Source organism: Bombus pascuorum, chromosome 8 (genome assembly GCF_905332965.1).
Source record: "Bombus pascuorum chromosome 8, iyBomPasc1.1, whole genome shotgun sequence".
Classification (NCBI taxonomy): domain Eukaryota; kingdom Metazoa; phylum Arthropoda; class Insecta; order Hymenoptera; family Apidae; genus Bombus; species Bombus pascuorum.
Window position 1 is genome coordinate 1,490,548 of NC_083495.1, and position 21,671 is coordinate 1,512,218.

At 46.8% G+C, this 21,671-nt stretch overlaps 2 protein-coding genes across 3 annotated transcripts in view; both read left to right on the top strand.

The window, feature by feature from the left end:
• The first annotated feature begins 508 nt into the window (after positions 1-508).
• LOC132910198 (protein FAM151B) lies at positions 509-14,003 on the top strand. Of its 2 annotated transcripts, none has more exons than XM_060965768.1 (5): positions 509-664; positions 10,218-10,352; positions 11,932-12,167; positions 12,404-12,543; positions 12,617-14,003. In XM_060965768.1, exons 2-5 carry the CDS (start codon positions 10,226-10,228, stop codon positions 13,014-13,016), a joined length of 903 nt encoding a protein of 300 aa, XP_060821751.1. In that variant the 5' UTR covers positions 509-664; positions 10,218-10,225; the 3' UTR covers positions 13,017-14,003. The 2 variants fall into 2 exon arrangements, with proteins under 2 accessions (XP_060821751.1, XP_060821750.1); XM_060965767.1 differs by lacking the exon at positions 509-664 and adding an exon at positions 4,286-4,559.
• A 3,575-nt stretch (positions 14,004-17,578) lies between these two features.
• LOC132910188 (uncharacterized protein DDB_G0283697-like) overlaps positions 17,579-21,671 on the top strand; it is a 60,224-nt gene continuing 56,131 nt past the window's right edge. The window contains exon 1 of the mRNA XM_060965748.1: positions 17,579-19,771. Coding sequence (XP_060821731.1) covers positions 18,362-19,771 — 1,410 coding nt within the window. The 5' untranslated portion in view covers positions 17,579-18,361. The remainder of the gene's footprint in view (positions 19,772-21,671) is intronic.

The following is a 21,671-nucleotide window of genomic DNA, read 5'->3' on the forward strand; positions in this document are numbered from 1 at the left end:
ATCTGAACGTTACATTCATTTTCGCAAAGGTCATGTACAAAACCTTTTGCTCTTTCTGAAAGGAAACAAGAGCGTCTGCGACACACGTCGTGCTAGCTTCTTTATCATCGATGAGTAATCACGCGCGCACACTCATCGTTCGTTGATAACAGCGAACGACACGCTCATCTCTTCTCCTAAATGTATAACGGCAGTAATTAAATTTTTTATTCCCTTCTATGTATGTATTGAAACTGCCATGTTTGCCTGCGATTAGATAAAAGATTACGCGATAGCTACGAGCCGTGTTCGAACATTCTATTCTATTATTCATCGTGATAAATTTAAAAAGATTCATTGCTTACTAGAAAAAAGTCATTATGTTGGTAGCGAGAAATATTTCTCGAGCTGCTCCAAAGACCGAGGGGCTGGCAATTCTCTTTCACCAGCCTTGCTTTCCAGCTGCTGGTAAGAAGTGCATCGTTCCATATCGATTTCGACCATTATATAACGTCCTTCGTTGACAACAACGATATGTAACATCTGGCCTTTCAGTAGCACGATCATGCGATCAATGTCGATTTCGAACCGTCATCAAGAAATTTTCGAAATCCCATCGAACCAGGCTCAGCAAGTGGATGGTTCAACAGTATACGAGAGTCAGCGAGGATAGGAACGCAACACGGTAGGCGATTCATAGATATACGATACACGCGATAAAAGGAACGACATTGCATTTCACGACGCGCAGCCTAGTATCGCGCAGCGTAGTATCGCGCAGCCAGAGAATAATCATACGATTCGATAAAATGGCAAAATAAATGATTCAGCGCGCGCCAATGAAACACAAACGTGCAAATTAAAAGTAAATAACCACATGATCGTTAATCCAGAACAGCAAACCGCGTGAGTCACGTAAGACGCAACGACTACGGATTATTCGAATGAAAATAAGCTGTCACTGCCATTAAGAAATTAATTACATCGGGGAGGTCTTGCGACACTATGTTCCTCGCGTTTGTGGTAGCGGCTGAAAATCAATAGCCGACGAAGCATCGTTCACCCGTCTTTTCACCCAAACGCTTCTTTCGCTGGAATCTTCGTTCGCGAGACGACTCTACTTCGATCCACGATTAGGGGCGCTCCGGTGCTCGAGTCGCGAACTCCTGCGCCGTCTCTATCTGTCTTTGATTTCCTTGTTATGGCATAGCGGTGGAATGTTCCTCCTCGGTGGAAAGAACCGACGAATACATATGCAGACGCCGGAACGCCTAATTGTCACGTCTGCCGGTCCGTTTCAATTCTGTGGAGGACTTTAAAGAGGATATCTATGAGTATTCGAGACAGACGGAGAAAGAGAAAGACGAATGGCTTAGCGAGGGACGGGAGAGAGAAAGGAGAACCGAGGGGAACCTTCGATTCGCGCTACAAAGCAGAGTATTCCACATTGTCTCGGGGAAACTCCCATTTTTCTATTGTATCTGAAGCATCGGCCCTGAGTATAGGGTGCGCGCGAGTGTTGGCGCATCCACACGCGTATACACGCACGCCCATGAACGGGCAGCGTCGACCTGGAAAATTTGGAATGCGCCGATGCATTTCCATTTCCTTGCTCGCGCGGTCCGCATCTCCCCGCTCGTGAAACGAGTCAAGGACAAGTCTGGGAGTTATGGCCGATTCGTAGACGACGTCACCACGAGCCTGTTCATACCTAGTGTTTACAAGGCTTGTGATAGTGTCTCCTGTACTAGAAAAATATCGTTCGAAACGCTTCCCGCATATTACGACACATGGGAACTTATGAAATTAAACATTCATGATCTCTTTACCGGGTCATGGTTTCGCCCTTCTTCCTCTTTCTCCTCTCTTTCTTGCTTTCTTCGATGACACTGTAGATTTTACGAGATAACGCGTATCATTCCTCTGGCAAATGGGGAAAAGCAACAAGAGAGAAGAAATTTCCCAAGAGTTTTAGTCGGTTATTTCGCCCAACCACGCTCGCAGTTTCACTCCTTTCGTGCCGCGAAACTTTCGGAAGTATCAAACAGATCGCCATTACCACGATTAAATAAATGTCGCGTCCTTCTCGCAAAAATCGCGTGACGGTCGCACAAGGAATTAACCTATTAACAAGTTTGACCTCTTCACCATGGATAATTACGCTTTTTCTCGATTTTTTCATGTTTCCTTTCTTTTTTGCTTCCATTCTTCTTTCTTTAACCGTTAAGCGACTAACTCTTACAAAAATTGGCACACAGGAAACTGATCGATCATGGTATTTCGACAAATTGGCATCAGTGTCGCCCGAGGTATTCGTCGTGTCGCGAAAAGTCTGTCTATTCAAAACTTCATGGAATATTTATACGCGACTATTGCCGTATTTTCGGACGATTGATCTTTCACGACGCATGATCGGTGTATCGAGAATGCTCACGGAACATGCGATCGAACCCATCGAACGTTCGGTCTTTCAACTCGCGTTCATCATCCAACTAGCAAGATAAGAGTCAGTTATTTTCCGTGGATAGCGTCGCAACTGGACTGGCGCGTAAATTCGTTAACACGCCTGTCTCTATGGTAAGGAAGAATCGCCAACCCTATCGCTGACTCGTCGTTTCGTAAATTTCCTTTGAGCTGCGCTACGATTGTGGCGAGATCGAAGCGAAACGTTCTGCGAAATTGACGCTAGTACGGTTACTCTGGAATCGCGAACCCTCGACAGATGTTTCAAGCTTCCGACCCTCGACCGATCTGAGAAACGACCCCTGTCGTCGGGTTTATGCTTCGTTTAGGGCTCGTGTGCCGAACACATGTCGCGTGGAGTAACAAATTTTTCGTCAAGCTACAATTTCTGGATGGCTGCGTTTTAAAATGCTAATGACAGACTCGCGCGTGCATGGCTCGCTGTAATTGTTCGAATCCTTTCGTGCACCGGCGATCAACAATACGCGAGATTGAGCAATCGCTTTAGAAACAAATGTGTCCAATTTACATACTACGAGCGAATGAAACAAATATAAAACAGTTGGTATCGCAGTTTCTCTTCGCTGAAATCGCGATCGGAATACGACGAAAACACTCGATATCCCGAAGCAAACTTTTGCGATAAGAACCTAAGCGATATCGTTTCACCAACGAGATGCGCGCGTCTTTGCAACCGCTTCGCTTTGACCCGGTGCATCGAAGTTTCGAGGTGAACGTGATCGTCCAAGCCGAAAAACGAACCTTCCGACAGGACGAACAATTAATCGGGGATTATCGATTATTCGAATCTGGAACGCGGCAAGACTAGTATTATTCCGGAGTAGATGTATCGCGTCGCGGTCAGATAAAATTTTGCTTCCGCGTTACGAGTCGAAGCCTGCGCTGCGATTCGCAAAAATATACACCGTTTGTACAGATGCTTCGGTTACCTAACGTGGTAAAATCGACGGCTATCGATCCGGTTATCAATTATATGCTTTATTCGACCAATTTTCTGATAACGTGCCACCTGGTTTTGTAAGCTTTACCTTATCCCTCGATCAATGTCTGCGCTCCTTTTGCTCCGTTTTTCTTCTGCGTTGATTCCTCGTGCTACGAACAGTCGAAAACAAGAGTTGAATTAATGGGATCGTTTGAATTTTACCTCGAAAACTATCGGCGTTAACGAACAGGTTGTAAAGCTAACAGCGGCACGAATCTCTCATTTTTAACGACGTGAAGGCTTACACACTCAGAAAAAAAAACGAGCTCACAATATATTGCTAAACTCATGCATCTATGCTAAACACTATTATAGAATGTTATTTTTTGCAACTGAAAACGATTAACGAAATCCATTATCTACGATACGATGCGACATCGACGAACCGAAACGAAAGCCGTGAAAATTTTCGCAGGCACGAAAATCCGAAAATTGAATTTATTGGAGATCCGTATCGCATACAGGAAAGGGGCACCAAACGCGCGATGCGCTAAACAACGACCGCGTTGCGAATCCTTTCTTTCTGTAAAGCGGCTTCTAATTCGATCCACGCATCCTGTCCCTTTTCACGCATTGAAAAGGAGAAAGAACGAGGAGTGCAACCCTTTCCCCTTGTACCTGCTGCCCCTTTCCACGGTCTGTTATTCACCCCACGTTTCACCGACTGTCTGGGACCGTGAGGTGCCGGACACGTGTGAGTGCTATGGGGTCCTGTCCTGTATATCGCGAAATATGGCCAGGAAAGCCGGCGCGAAGCGGAACGGAGCGGAGTGGAGCGTAGTGACGCGGTGCGGCGCGACGGCAGCTCCGTGCACGCGGCTCCGTATTGTGTACGGTTGGATTTCGAGGATCGATCGACGCAACGGGACGACAGTCAGTCGTTTCGAGGCTGCCGAGTTGACCGGGTGTCGTTGAGCAACCAGAGCCACGCCGGTTCTGCCCTCTCCCTCTTTCTCTTCCGAAGTAGCCTGCCTGTTTGTCGTTCGAGCGCACGCTGTTCGCGCGTCTATCATCTCGCTTCTCTTTTTCTCAAAACGTGTACAGTGTTCACCGTGAGGGACCATGAAGAGTATCACGACCACGGCGACCAGTCTCCTGTTCCTGGCATTGATCCGTAAGTCCTACACCTTTCTCTCTGGCTTGACGATGAATCGCGATTAATCGCGCGCGAAATTGTTCTCGGAGCTCGTCCGGAGTCGTAAAAACGCTGTCATAAACCGTTACCTCGATTGCGATCGAACTCGTCATGAGAATCGAAGAAAAATATATTGGAATTCGAGGGCTTTCCGAATGTGTCGCAAATTGGTGCAATTAATCCAGCACTCGATTCATTCGACGGTTCACAGTTCCCAGATCGTAACTCGAAACAATGACGCAGAGAAATTGAAGAGCATGTACTTCCGTTTGTTTCGCGGATTAGGATTGTCGGAGGAGAGTAGAAATTCGTCTTTGCTCGCTATTGATTTTATCCGAATGCAACGCTTTAAATCCCGACGATTCTTAGTGTTTCAAAAGGAGAACCAGAGCCGATCAATTATTGGCAACGGTCGCGTGAGAATAGCAGCCGATTTCGCACGGTCGGTGCACAACGAGATTGATCAATTGATTCTTAAAGCTCAGCGTTTATATCTCACTCTATCGTGGCATACAGGCCGAAGGAGAAACGCGATTAATTTCGAAATGCAAACATATACGTTGGGCGTAACCCGCTTTTCTCTCTCTTCCTTCTCCCGCCCCCTCTCTCTCTATTTCTCTCTGATACTCGTAAACCTTCTTCCTCAGCTACTTTCCTCGTGCTTTTGATCTTCGTTCGTTTCTGCTTCGCTTTCCTCCGATGTGTTGGCATTTTCCAGCGCATTTTAACCGTGCACCGGAGTTCTTTGTATCGCGGACCCCTCTTAAAAATAGATTACCGTTGCTCCGTTGAATATGCGAACCAACGTGCCGCGCAAAAATAGTACGTAAATAAGCTGTTTTTAGCGCTCTTTTTGCCCATCGTTGTTCACGCGCTGTCAGAAAATAGCCGTTTCGAGTCGATTGATTCGTTCTCGTGAATTCGAGATCTCGAAGCTCACGAGATGAAAGACTGTAAGCATTTGCTTTCCTTGAAATTATGGCGCGCGTTGTACGTTAACCAGTTATCGTTCTTGTAGTAACAATCTGTATCGTTTGCGGTTTAGTCGAGGAAAGAGGAAGAAAGGAAATTATCGAAGAAAGATTTCTGTGATCCTTTCGACCATATCTCTGGCTGACGACCGCAGCTCTCGAACGCACGAAAGAACAGGCGTTCTTTTTTGTAAAATGTTGCGTGCCACGCGTCAAATTTTCGTAGCTCGTAACTCCACGATTTCATTAAATGCATCGTTATAATTCGCGAGTATATTAAGAAATTGAAATGACGTTGGAGCACATTCACGCGAACACAAAGGGGCGCGTCTACGGAATTCCCAAGATAATTATACATAGGGGCGTAGAAGCGACCGAAAGAGACACGCAAACAATTAGTGGAGAAAAATTAATCTTCGCATGACTGTGCCCCATTACCAACGTATTAATAGTCCTAATTAGGCTAATCGACTTGGCCGACAATCAATACGCGAGATTTTCTATTTAACAACGATAAACAAGGAGCACCCGTTAGCGGACTAATTAACGAGCGACTGTCATTTATAAACATGCTACAGAGCGCGTCGGCTTGACCGCGTATCGTTTGCCGTAAATATTATTAGAGACCTCTACGGGAGAAATACAGAGGAAGAAGCCGCATGACACCATTGCGGAAAACATGGATATTCTTGAAAATTGAATGTCACCATGTCAAACGATTTTTTCTCTCTCTACCACGACAACGTCCTACTCTATCGTGACTGTTTCCATCCTAGAGCAGAAATTTGCAAAAACTAAGTACACACTGAGAGAAAGTTGACTGCGCGAACTGGACGATAGCCAGGTAACGTACTAGAAATAACGAATAGAACGAGAAAGACACAGGCAATGAAAGATGGTACAACGTAAATGAAGAGGAAAAAATCGATCAGATCGATTCGAATTTCTTCGTAGCCTTTTATTTTCAAGCTGTTAATTGTAATGGGAATGGCAAACAGCGACATCGTGTCGCGATTCGTCGGAACCCGAATTCGTTTACATAAGGCGTATAACGTGTTTACCGAGGTAGCTGGAGGCGTTTAGTAAGTGCATTCTTATCTACGTACAAGTCGAGGAAGGTGACTCATATCGTGTATTTCTCGATGGTGTTATCAGTCTTGAGAGCCGTGTTCTAATTTCGCCACAATAAATAAAATAAGGTGTGAAATTGTTTGATCATGATGAAACTGTCGTCGCGTGATTAGGGCCAGTAACGAGATATCAAGCGATTAGATCCGCCGTGTCGTTTCGAACATAGGTTTAGTCATTTTCGGTTTAATGCCGGTAGGTAGATAAGAACGTGAAAGAAATATGTGATACAACGTCGTCTTTTGTAGCTACGGAGATTACAACGAAATCCGGATCACATCGAGAACAGTTTCGCAATGGAACGTGAACAAAATGATTTCGAACGTTTCGTACGAACGAGTTCTCTTGATTTCTTGCGAACCTTGTACCGTGTCAATCGTAATTCTTGAGAGAATATCAAACGTAGATACTTAGGTATATGAAAAGAAACGAGCGTATACGCGAGATATTTGCTCACGAAAAGATGCCGTGCTTAATCTCGTTATGTTACGCGATCGCCAGATATGTTCGACTTGAGTTTGATCGTGCGATGAATTTTCAACCGACCTTTCGATTCTCGTTGATACACGACATATGGATTATTCGGCAGAGATTTTATTGTGCGAAAAAAGAACGTCGTTCGAGTATAGAAGGAAATCTCTCGAATCTGTCACAGTCGAACGAGAGTCCTAGTTCAATCGGTGAAAAATATTGGACGAAGATTTCGTATATGGCATTCGCGAGTGGATATCTCGCGCAAACAATTTACCTTTTGATGCCTATATTCTCGTATCGCTCGAACAGCTCGTATGACGTACGTGCGCATCGATTACATGGACAAGGATTATTCGATGGAGAATCCTGGAAACTCGGGCAAGTTTCGAAATACGGCTGATACAACGTTGAACCGACTTGTTGTTATCGGCTTATAGAAGCGTACGCGCAGGAGGAATCGAATTAAACATCGCGCGTCTTATCAAGAGACAGAAATTCTCGATTGCGTCACGAATTCGTGATAGAATCGGGCTTGAAATGGACAGGGCGTGACATTTCTAATTTTTCCTGTCCGATCGCGTATCACGCGATACCAACAATCTTGTATGGTATCACATCGTAGAAAATAGATCACGGTATAATCTATCGCGTTATTATCGTATCAAGACTACTTTGTCATCGGCAGGGTAACAGACGTCTCTTTAAAGCTTGGTTCGGATTTTAGGACGCGTCAATGTTGGCGAAACTTCGTACGAAGATTTTTCATCGGATCGACATTATGACTGCTTGGAAAATTCTACAGATTAGTTTGAAAGTTTAAGCCTGCATCGGTGACGTTTCATCGCACGTCTATCAAATAAACTGCGCGTCACGTTTAGGCACAGTCGATATTTAAAGTAGCTTGTATGTTTACCTATACTATCTACATTATGCGACCCTACATGGCAAACACATCCGTGATATGAGCGATATCCCCTATAACCATACGGAAACGAGGGAAACGTGTGCAGACTAGCTATGGCAAACGATCGAGGCCTTGATTTTCGCTGAAATCCGATCGGCGTTTAACGTGGAAATTGGAATTTCCGACAGTTTAACTGCGAATGAAAGTCGGATTCCAGCTAGCTCGATTACGATTCACCTATAAGTCACAGAGTCGTTCGACCGGCTCAGCGGACTAAATTCGATACCAGCCTGTATCGCGGTAAATTCCGCCGGAAATCCGTGCGCCTGCAAAACTCCGCTCTAAGCTTGTGGAAAGTAGCCGAGGGCTGTGCCAACTATCCGGTCCGAGTCTACCGCGTAAAACCAGCTTTCACTTAAGGGGATCGAGCAAGAACGACTCGTACATCTATGCCTCTCGCTAAACGAAACGAAAACTTTCCCAAGTCTTAGGCGAAAGAAGAACGTAATCGTGCGTGTCTCTTGAAACTGGAAAATATATTCGCAAATCGCGATAACGGTCGATCGATAACTCATCCGCGATAAAAGCCCCATCCTTTATTTGCTAAGGATTAATATCCACAAGGTGAAATATACCACTTTAAACGTGCTGAAACTTATGAAAGGTTTATGTAACCGTAATTCAAGGTACATAACGATCGAATCAAAAAATATGAATTCCCTTTATAGGAGAAAGATACGATGATCGGAAACGAATGCGTCAGGATGAAGCATTATCAGAAACCATCGTGCTTCTAGGAGACAAACGATCGATTGTTCAGACAATTAGTGCGTCGTTGGTGTAACTCGTGCTCATTCGAGGTCAATCTCGCCTCGAACTCTATGCGTGTGCTAACTGCCGGTTCAAAGAACGGCCAGCCATTTTAGAGGGAAAAGAATGGGCCGGTGTTGCATTCTTCTTGGTAAAGCTGCTCGACCACCGATTCCCAGACACATTTTCTCTGTACGGAATCGGTGAGTCGGAAACTGAATGTGAATTTAGTCGGAAGTCGGAAGCGTCGCGGCGAGAATACATTTCGGGGCGATTCCGTGCAAGCAGACTCGTGGATGCAGAAGACGAGATAGACGGATTTAAAGTGTATAGGTATTACTCGTTACGATTGTCCTTCTTCTTTCTACGTATACTCGCATAATTGCGTGGCCGTGGGCTCTCTGCATTATTTATAACTTGAATAAAAGACCGATCGATCGGATATTCTTCTTTTCTCAGCTGGTTATTTCTTACACACGAATACCACACTGTTACGGCGATACTTTCCACGCGCAAAGCGCAGCGCACCAATATAGATCTAACTTGATCTCTGAAAATAGCGCTGTGAAGAAATTCTCGGCAAAGTCGATAAATTTTTCTTAAAATAAATATTACGCTTACCTTTCTCTCCCTATATGCGTTTCGCAATATCATCGAATAACCTGGCCATTTTCAGTAGCTCCGATCTCTACTCCCCGTTTCATACGTGGTAAAAAGAGCACCGTTCTCCCTTGTGGCTCGGTAGTCGATCGACCAACGCGTACAACCATCCCTGCACACATCTGCTGAACCGGAAACGGGTCAGTTGGAACTGTTGTATCGGGAGTTGGTCGTGTATCGATTTGTCCGAGCAAAATTTGCCAAGTATCCTCGTATTTTCACGAACGATGCTTGTTTCGATTCTTTGTTGCTTTCTTTGTACGAACTATGTCTCTAGGAAAACGAAACGGACAAACAATTATGGAAAAGGAGTGAAAGAAAAAGACCGGTGAATCGGACAGGAAAATTCAGCGATGCTGCGTGCTTCTTCTTTTTGTTTTTCCTGGTAGTTGCGCAAACGATCTTCTACAATAGCGGAGAAGGTAACGACGGTAACGAATGAATAAGATTATCGATCTCTCGGGACACAATGTGCAAAGTAGGGCGAAATTCTCCGTCATCCAGCCCCTCCCCCGAAAACTCTCCGGATCTTCCTACCCTCTGCTGGTTCACGAGGAATTCGCAGTCCGCTCAATTATGAAACGACCCCACCGAATATTGGGTCAAAGGTCGAGAGGCCTGGAGAATATTAATGCGGAAGGTCGAGACCCGTTCACCTCTTTAACTAGACGCGACGTTTGCTTGTTTCAGAGGCTGCCATGTCCGCCAGCAACGTCTCTGTAGACGTAGCCACTTTCTTTCCAAACATCAAGGGCAATCTCACCAAGATCGTCTGGGAGCATGCCGTCAACAGCAAGGAGAAACTCGATAACGCACTTGCATCAGGTACGTCGATCGCGTAATTGAAGTGGTCTGCTTGGCAATCTCTTCGAGATCTCACTAGCGAAATATTTGAAACCACGTTAATGATCCAAATAGAATTTATTCGATACCTTTTGCGTCGACGAGCTTTGCGAAAATATTCCAGATCCAGATATCGAAACACAGCGCCCCAAACTGTCACAGTCTGTCGTCCTTAATGCCACGCGAATAGCGCGCCAGACGATACTTGCATCGCGCGTGGTTAACAAGAAACCGAGAAACTTAAACCGCGTTTAATGTTCAATATTGAATTTCCAATGTTCCGCCGATAATAATCATTTTCTTTAAACGAGGTGCCCCGTGAGAAATTAATCGTATCGCGTGTATACGAGGAGGCAGATTTCAAAGAACGCGGTAATAATCAGAGCTTGATGAGAAATTCATTTCCCAGAAGATTCGCGATCGCCTGTTACACCTTATTAGTTAACGAATCTTTTCGAAATATGGCATCGACTCATTTTCTATATCGTGATATCGTACGGTAGACACGCTTGTAACCCCATCAGCCACATGAAATATGTTTGCACCGGTCAAATCGCGCGAGCTTAACACCAATTATCGGGATTAAATGCTTCGGGCGGTTTCAACATACGAGGTCGAAGGTCGTTTAACGAAGCGATATTTCAAACACGCTCCGGCGTGATACCGGATGTTTTAAAATTCGTATTAATTAATATTCAGGAAGATGGTATCGCCTTCGTGGTCACGTCGGCGAAAGATTTTCGAGAAACAAACCAGTCACCCTTGTTGAATCTCAATGAGATTCGAACGCCAGCAACGACGTTCGAATGGTCGTAGAGTAGAGGAAGGTCAGTCTCCGGATACGTACGACCTTGATCCTCCCATTCCGTAATTGATCGCGTCGTCCGCGACAAAAGCAGAACGAACGAAAGCCGAACCTGTTCCTCTTTGTCGTTTTACGTCGTTCGGCGATTTCTCCGGGATGCTTCGCTAGGTGCGTCGCTGTCGTCGCAATCATGTCTCGATCAATGAAACGATATCCAGGAAAAGTATAAAGAGACTCGTGACATGTAGGATCGCGACCGGGACTGCAGAAATATGTGTCAAGGTGGCTGCGTGCATCTCCTTCTAGAATCAACCGGAAGTCGGTCGCGCGTTTCTACGAACGAAATACTTGTACGTGATCGAATAGGCGAATGGGAGGAAGGTGCGAAGAGCCCAAGTGCTTTTTCAGAGCCTCCACGAGCACGAAAAATCTAAAAAGCCGTACTTAGCACCAGCACGGAGCAGGAATTTGAAATCTGTTGGTTCGCAGCCTCTTTAGGCATCGATCGATATTCGTTGCACGTGTCTGCGAGTACTGAAACCAGCCGATTTTTCATCTCCTTCTCACTACCGCGGTATCTCCCTCTCACCCTCCTTCTCTTCCTCGTTTCACGGCGCAATTGCTGTTCGCGCTTCACAGATGTACCACTGCTGCCTCCCTCCTTACTCCCTCTTTGCCCTTCCTCGTTCTCTTTCTCTTTCTCACTCGTACCGATATACATATGTACTTTTATAAACTTGGCTCTCCTATTTAAAGACAAAATCATGATGCTGGAGGCCGACGTTACGTTGGGCATACTGAACGGTACGAGCAGTAATAACACACAGATACCGATAATGGCACATCCGCCGGCAACTGAGAGCAACTTGACGCTAGAAGATTTCCTCAACACCGTGATCCGGCAGAACGTTACCAAGGGCATCAAGCTGGACTTCAAGAGCATCGATGCCTTCAACGCGAGCAAGCCTATCTTGGAGAAAGTCCGCAATAACGTACGTATCCCGTTTGCGTATTTATAGATCGACTCGTGCATCTTTACAAAGTCCTTCGTGCTTCGCTTCACCGATCGCTTCTGTCAAACGATACATTCCAGAACTGAGGGGTTATTTTTGCCCCGATTACCGATGGCCACGCGTTCCTCACGATCGAAAATCCTAAGCGTCTAGCCTTCCGTTACTAATATCTGCTCTGCTTTCGTTTTAATCGCTCAGCTTTCCTTTGTTCTCAGATTAAATTCCCCGTATTTCTTAACGCTGATATACTGTCTGGACCGGTGAACGCAACCACCAAAGAGGTCGAGGCAGAAACCTTCGTAAAGCAAGCCAAGACGTTTCCAGAGTACACGCTGTCGGTCGGCTGGACCACCAGGTAAGAACGATAGTCACCGTCTATGAATATAAAAGTTCGTAATATTTCGAAACTTCATCGATTCGTGTTTCAGGTACGGCACTAAGGATAATGTCACCGAAGGTCAATACACAGAGCAACAAATCCAAAGTATGATCAACATCCTGAAAGAACAGATGGTTACTCAGCCGATAACTTATCCTGTAAGAGCTGGTCTAGCCGCGAACAGTATGGAAGTGATCAAGTCGCTGATGGAGAATAGCTGCTCCTTCGCGAACAACGTATCCCTAACCGTTTGGTCGAGCGAGGGTGACAAGGTCGATGCGGAAAAGTTGTCGACGTTAATACGAGATATCGGTGTGAAAAAGGTGTACGTCGACGTGCCGCAGGACTTGATGAATAAGCTTCATTTGTCGGGAGCATCGAGCGTTATGGTCGCTTCGATCACGCTCGCGGTTAGTCTTCTGACTGGTCTTCTATCGACGATATTGTGAACAGTTTGAACAATTCTCGTCGCGTTTCGCGTGCACTCTAGAGGATTCAGTGATGGAAGAGTCTCGCGTCTTCTTCCGTCGCCATGGAATTCTCTTTGACGAAGGAAAGAAGCGCGAGACTGACGGAACGAAATCGAATTGCGATCGAAGATCGTCAGAATTTAAATCAAAAAGCAGTTTCGATATGTAACGGTCGAATGTTCTCGTTAGAATCTCGGTCGTGAACTTGTACTTTTTAGCGTGTAAGCTTATTCGCAAACGTTTTTTCTAAGTATTTTAAGGGAGCTTTCTTAGGAATACAATATTCCTGTTGGCCGTGACGAAATACCCTCGCTTTACAATACTTGGGCTTCGTGCTCTTTTCTTTATTCGTTTTTCAAAGATGGCTATTTCTTTTTGTCATATTGGCACGTTTTGTAGATTTCTATGATAGATTGCGACATATTTCGATTCTTCACGTAAACCTGTAAGATAGAGTAAGATATAACATACCAGAAAGACGTATCGATAGTTGGATTTTACGCTCGACTTTGTTAGTATGTAATTTAAATGAAATTGATCTAGTAAAAGATTTAACGAAGATTTTTCGGATTCATCCTGTTGATTTTGATGTGAACGACGTACCGGTGCCGTGATAAGTAACAAGTTCTAACGCCTGGCGCACTTATCACAACATATTTGCACCATTTACACCTTGGAGACACGCTTTTTTTTTCGAAAATACCGCGTCAGATGCGCGAAACTTACTCGTAGTGTGTTATATCGTACCTCTTTAGTGTTCACCGACGTATGTCCTGTACCTGCCTTTAACATATCTCAGACATAGGTGCAGATCAAGGATGCAGAACAAAATATAAAACAAATACGGTATTAGAGTTTACGTAAGCTGTAACCTGTACATCTGTAAACCAAAGGATTGTGAATGCGTAATACGGTGTCGGTGCACCGCGTTTGATAACGAAACAATAAAATCATCTGCAAAATTTATCGACTTTTTCCATCGAATTTTCTTATAAACTCCTGCATCTTTTTCGAATCTTGATAGATAATTTTGAACGCTAAGCGCTCTTTGTGTCCATCTGCCGAGAAGCGACGGAAACTAGGAGCCAGTTTCCAAAGCCTCTGTGTGGTCCGTTCGTAATCCCGTAAATCGATGATTGCTCACGCGACGCGTGCCATGGAATACGGCGCTACATTTACAACCCACTATGTTCGGCCTATTCTCCATCGATGCGATAGAAATCAACCCATAGAAATCGAAATTATGCAGCTGCGGAATGTTTTTTAGTGAAACAGATTAATGCGACTAGTAGAAATCGTTTAAAATCAAGTCGAGAGATATTACGAACGACTTCTTACGTCTCGAGATCCATGAAATTAGTTGTTGCGTCAAGCGCTTAATTACAGATTAAATTGAAAGTATCGCTGGTCAAACAGACGGAGAGCCCGTTACCGACCGAACATTCCTTGGACTTCTGTTTACCCTACCATTTGACACGAACGATGCAAGTCGTAGAGTCGAGTCCCTCGTTTAATCTCTTCTGTTTACCTTTCGATTATTTCCGATTCGTTCTCGTAAGTGAGTTGGCGATCGAATCGCAGCTTCGTTTAGCCGATCGTTCGTTAACATCAGATCGCGTGTCGGCACAACGATAAATAATAACGGAGGAATTTCATTGTCTATGGACGTGACGCGAACGTCTATGATATCGACGCATTCGAATTCCGAGCGGGATTTTTTCGTGGCAACGTTCGGTGCCAAGGTAACGTGGTGAAAGAAAACGAGAAGGAGAGGAGTGGCGTAGGAGGCGTAGTTGGGTTGCAAGATGTCAAGGGTCACCCTATCGAGAGGGGTCTTCGGAAATGGAGGTAAGGAATTCCATTTATCGCGATCAGAGTCTGCCACACGTTCTCCTTCTCGTCTCGTTCTTTGACTGTTCTTTGCGTTCACGATCTGCAGGTACACACAGTCCGTACGAAACCAGATTCACCACGGATGCGTTCGTGAATCGCCAACGAAAATGCGATTTGCACGCTTCGCGAGCTGCCCCCTGATTTAGACTTTCAAGCTGATCATTCGCCAGCGTAATTTCCCAAAGCGTGAAACGTTACATAACTCGTAACGAATTCAAAGAGAAAAACAGTCAGACGCGTTTGACACAGAGAACCAGCGTTGCAAACTACCATTCCAGAGAGTAACAATGTGACCTACAAGCATAATCTGCCGAGATAACCTCCTGAACCTGGGCAAAACTTTTTAGATCGAAAGCGGCGTGTCCCGGCTACGCTACACGCCGATCTCTGCTCGGTTTTCTCGTAGGTTTGTGTAATCTAAGTCGTTTCCTGTTCTCAATTATCGTTAAAGACGCAATAAACGAACGACGATCGCGTAAGACCAAAGACCCGTAGGCGACAATTCCGCCAAATATTACTTCGATTCTAAATCAACGAGTTTTTCCACCGGAGGAGCAACGACGGATGTCGTGTACGATACGTGCTTTCCCTGCTTGAACAAATCGATGCATTCAGAGCAGCCTGCTGGCACGAGAGCCGTGGCTAAATCCGCGTGACTAATTTCGCTTCGTGCCCACGAAAATTTTGATGGTATTTCGCGGTAGCGACTGTTCTCTAAAGTGCCTTGCGTCTTTTGTCGTGGCCGTTTCGACCTGGTCGAGTTCAGAAATAGAAAGACGGCAGAATCAGATTTGATTGCGCGAACTCGAAGCGATTCTGTGACGTCTGTCGTTGACGGCTTGTCACTTCAGGTAATCGCTAATACTGCGCGAAAAATGCATACCGAGACCACGGGAATTTGTTAGCGACACAAGCGTCGAGTCGTAGCTCTTAAATTTTCTCGGTATGCCGCGTTCAAACGACTGCATTCCACGGGAGTGTCTTACAGAGTGGAAGTCGGAACGTCATTTATTCGTCTACCCGCCCCTCTCACCTGGGACCTCGGATCATTTATCTGGCAGGCTGATTACACGCGTTGCGTACGGGCACCGCTCGAAATCTCCGACTAGGATACAATTTAATCGTCGTTTTTGCAGCGACGCAACACCGCTCCACCGTATGCGTGATTCTGACAAATGGCAACGAATTAATATCGGTAACGCGATGCCGCAAAAGTGAAACGATTAAGAGGCTCCTGCATTTTCACATACAATTTGCTCCAATGTCGTGCAGTCTGACTGTACCTTTTATACATACGATATATCTCGTCCGTGAACGAGGCAACGAGCTCGAGAAGAGATGAAACACTTCGAACGACGGAGCACGGACATGCGACAAAAAGACATCCCGAGGGAAAGATCGAATTGGAAGTGGAAGACGCGACGCGACGTGTCGATAACTGACGGATATGATACTTCAACGAGAAGAATGCCGTTGGATACGACCCGACTGGCATCGTCTGTGAGGATCCGTAGCTTCCTTTTTTTTCATTCTCTGGCTCGAATGGGAAAGGACCGATGACGCACAGGAATGATGCATCTCGGTGATAGGTCGCGTACGGGCGCCTTTATCGAGGATCGAATCGGAGCGGAAGCCGTCCAAAAGGGCTACCGTGTTTATTTATTGTGGCGTGTATAGCTGCCGGCTTAAAAGGCGCGATAAAAAACGTCAGACGACCTCCGTACGCGACGAAAAACCAGTCCTCGTTGTACCGGTTGTAGTAAGCCAGGCATCGCGATTCTATCGACCTCTCGTTCTCGCCCCAGCCTTTCGACCGGATTTCGAGGCACCGCTGGACTCCGAATCCTCTCGGAATCTCTGAATGGCGACGCGAAAGTGAATGGGAAACGAAAAGGGTGGCCAGACGCTGGTGTCGATCTCTCCGGACGATCGTAAAATCGGGACGCTACACGAATCGGTCGGGAACCATGACAGAAACACGTGTATCGATTGCCATGGTTACATGCGGCCAGATAAAGGAAAACGTGTGCAACGATACGTGTAGATATAAACGCGTATACTGACGCGGTATGGTTGGATGGAGTTCCGATTTCGCGAGTCGACGCAACGTCTCGTTCGTTTGAAGATACGCAAGGACGATTCATCGATCTTTAATTGTCGACGATATGGATGCACGCTGGCATAGCCTAGACCGCATAGATAAATAACTAATAATCGACATAGAGGGTATCGCCTTAGGGAAATCCTGTCGCCGCGTTGATCGTGCAAGACGTGGCCAGAGTGGAGATGGTGCGTCCACGTGGTGGAAGAGAAACTGAAACGGCAGCAATAATGCGCAAAAGAGAACGACGCGAAACTTGACGAAGAAAAGCGAAAGTTTTCAGTGATGTTGGTTCGGTGTGAAATTTTCGGAGCGTAGTCATCGATCGAACGTACCAGATCCAAGGTATACCGCGTCCACTGGGAGTCCGTGAAACAACGTGTGCACGGTTGTTGCGGTGGCACACAAGAGCACACAGGTAAGGGACGAAGGGGACGCAGAAAAGTCGGCGGCCGAGGGTGACGGAGGGGGCGGGAGAGGGAGACGAATATCGCCCGCACGCATGCGCACTGCGTTCCGCGATCTCTCAAGCCGTCGACCAGAGAGGCTGGCCTCAGTCGCCCGCGACATTCGGTCCGCGATACGATTCGGTGTAATCTCCGTGTAGCTGGACTCGAGCGAGCAGTGTGCCGGTATCGGCGGCGAGGACGTGCGCGCGTTTCGATCGTTTTCGAGGAAAGTGAGCGTCGGGAAGGAAAACGGTAGTCACGTTGATTCGATCGCACATCGAAATCGAATCGGGCGTTTAGAGGCTCGAGTAGCCGGATCGAATTGTTGCGAACGAGTGACAGGAAAGATAGCAAACGCGCGATGGACGCGGAAACGATATTCGAAGCAAGAAGGCGTGAGACGTGAGCAGGATCGTTGCGTCGAGAATCGTAGAAGGTTTTCCATTGGGAGGACATTGTTGCGGAATCGAGCGAACTGGAACGCGGCCAAAAGCAAGCGTCGTACGGGACGTTTCGATATTCCCTGTTTCATCGGGTCACGCGCGATTTGTACCACGTGGTTCGACTGTGATCCCATCACCGTTACGTTGATTCTCGAAGCTCGGACACTAATAACCGCCTTTGGCGATCTATCCGCGCTGCCATTGCCAGCGAAACACGGCTGATCATTAATGTCTCGATCGGGACACCGGTCGGTCGCAGATCTCAGTGAGACGAAGTGCCACTGCGCTTTGATCGCGATGCATCGTTGAATCAAACGAACCGTGTGGTTTTCCAGCGACGAACAGACCAAGCTCGGAATCGCGATCGTGAGAATCGCGAGGATCGCGTGTCGCTAGGATAATGTAAGGTGCTCCGAGGAATACGGTTCCGAAGACGAAATGACGCGCAACAGGAGGCTGCTGTTACTCGTGATCCTTCTGATGGCATACGGTCTGTTCGCGATCGAGGCTAGGCATCGTCCCCACGAAAACACTGCTAACGACGACAAGCACAGACACAGGCACAGACACGAGTCGTTCAATGGGAGGAGAAATCGGCATGACCTGGCCGAAAGACGATCATCGCCTTGGTCGCAGGAACTTGACTACGAGGATGGCTCGTTGGTCGACCAAGAGGATCAAGAGGACGAGGAGGACGATGATTACGATGTTCGCCCCTATTACGAGAGATCCTATCCTCGGACCTCGAGGATTGCCGTTCACAGCCGGATGTTCGAACCGCGTTACCCGACTAGGTATCATCGAGGCGGTTATCGCGGAACCGGCTGGTACGAGGAGGACGAACAGAAACGCAGAGGTTCTCCTCGATACGCCGGTCGAAGCTACAGAATGAGATCCGAGAGGACCCACCACAGGCTCGACTATCCGAGGAATCGCGCCTGGGACTATGATTCGGTTGAAGACGGGTTCGACTACGAGAAACCACGGGCGTACAATGAAAACAGCCCCGACGGGCATCGTCCTTGGTGGAAAAACGGGAGGAAACACAGGGTCGGTATCTTTAGACACGACTGGCGCCTCGACGGTAGGAAGAGACATCGCTCCGGCGAATCGGAACCGTCGAGGAGATTAGACGATTGGAGGAGATCGAACTTCAGCGAGTCCAAGCCCTCTCACTCCAAGACCGACAGGAGGAGGATCGACAGCTTCGAGGATTACGAATATCCCGTGGACGATTTCGACGACACGGAGAACGACGAGGACGACGCCTCGAAGGAGACGGAAGATGAGGACCTGGACGAAGACGAGCTCGACAACGATTTCTATAGAAGCGAGAAGAAACCACCGCTGAAAACTTACGACGACATCATCAGGAGGTTGACGTCCGATGATCCAACGACTCCCAGATTCACGGTCAAGAGAGACTACAGAAACATAGAGATGGACAGATACGCGAAGAGCGACGACTTCGGGAATTTCAAATACGAGCCGAAAAATCTCAGCAGGCCGCTGGATCGCGATCGTGGAAAGATCGCCGGCCTTCCCTACGTTAACTCCGCCTCTGGTCATCGGTCTTCGAGGAAGTTCGACGAGAATTTACCCGGCAAACTGTCGAGTTCGTTGGTCGAGCGTAAATCGTCGAAGAACGCCAGCAGCCTCGTGACGAAGAGCTTCGATCAGCCAGGGAACAAAGCCGGCTCGAAGATCGACGATACTCAGCCGAAGACCAAGAGTCTCGAGCAGGATTACGACGAGTATCTGAATACTTCGGACAACGAGAAGGAGGAGGATCTCATCAAGGCTGGAGTCGAGGAAGACACGGACATGCAGGCAGACGTTACTAATACGGTTAGTCCCGAGAAGCTTTCGTAAATCTTTCCTTTTCTGTGTTTTAAAAATGAACGAAAGGATCTCGTTTCGTAAGCGATAGACGCGAAAGCAATTGGATTCGCGAAAATCTAACGTCTAGTACGAAAGTCGAATCGAACGAAGAGAACGCAAATCGGTAGGCGAACCGTGTCGGGATTAGCGGCTAATCGACATCGATGATACACTAAATGCTAGATGGACGGGGAACTACTGTTGTCGGATAGCAAAACAGATTTACGAACGTTGCCTCTTCCATCTGATTATATGGGATAAAATATTTTCTGATCATCGGATCAAGTTTTCCTCGTGGTCGACCTTGATTACGTTCGCGCGTGGCTGTGAATCTTTAGCAAACGGAGAACGGGGAACGGTGAAATTCGCGAATCGATGATTCAAAGCGGTACGATTCGCGTTCAGTTTGCATCAGCCTTCGAGAAATTCCTAAAGCGAGTTCGCAAGATCCTTCCATGCCGACGGAACTGGAAGTCGTAAAGCCTCCTCGGGTTCCTCGGTATCGACCTTGTCGACGAAGATTAAGATCGTGGCTCGATTTTACGGAGCACGATCGCGCGCGCTCACCGTTGCACGCGAGAGAATCCTTATCGATGCTCTGCCTCTCGGATCGCAGCCTCTGTTCGCGCCACCGGCTTACAGTGAGCGTCACGCTCGGTTTTATTTTCTTTTACAAACGTCTCGAAAATCGAAAGGAAGGAGGAAAGCAGACAACGTGGAAGGCGCGTTCTCTTCTTTTCCCCTCTAGGCACCGAAACATGGCAGATCGTTTAACGGTCTCCGTTCCACGCCAGTGACTCGTCGATCGACTTTCACAAAGCGCATCGGTGCAGAAGATTACGACAATTCGCCTTGAAATATCCTTTCGCGACTCGTCCTTGGCAATAAAGCTCACAAGGCAGCTCGAATAGATGCCAGATACCTCTATTTCGGTTCGGCCTCTCATCGATGACGCTTTCCACCCTTACTACTCAGAGCTCGAGTGGTTTTCGTTCAAGTCCTCCGACGTACAGTCCGCTTCCCAGAACTATTTTGAATTCGTTGCACTTTCCTGGCTGGCTGACTCGTTATTAAGAGACGTGCCGAGATGAAATGCAGTTCCTCTGACCTATGGGAGCCAAGATTAGATCGACCTTGGCAGTACGGGCGGCAACCGACCGCAAACCACTTTTATCCGCGTCAAAATTCTCGACCTGGCGTCCGCAGGTATGACCTCGGAGATACCACGGCTGCTGGGCGCCACTCTTTATTGCCGGAGTCTTGTGCGAAATCGATACCACGAGTTCGGTCAACGATACCGCAGTTCCCTTTTCGTCGAACCTAAGTCACCGACCTGCTCCACGCGCAGGGTGTTAATCAACGGAGAGGATTCTTTCGCCGGTATCGCTCTAACAAAAAATCGCTAAAAGGATATGTCAAACACACTAATAAATCGTCTCGTTTCTTTCTGTATCTTTCACAACTCGAGATTTTCTAGAAAACCACGAAACGCTGATAAGAATATCCATATGTGATAATGAATTTTGCTTAAGCCTGCGATCCTTGAAGACAGTTATCTTGACGAGAGCGATAGTTCCATGGTTAGCTAACGCGAAGTGGGTCAGTCGTTTGCGAACGCTTGAATACAACATTTTACCTTAACATCCTTTGCAAGTAATTGTCGAAGAATAAAAAAACCTTACTTCTCACGAAAGTTACATCGTCTATGCGTCAAATAAAAGCACGTCGGCTACAGTACGAGATACAGAGAGTACAAGGAGAAAATAGATCGAAATTAGTTCCGCGAAGAGAACGAGCATGAAAGATTAAAATTCCGTTCAGAGCGTTGATTAACGAGCGTAAATTTTGGAGATGAGCGAAGTCGGTG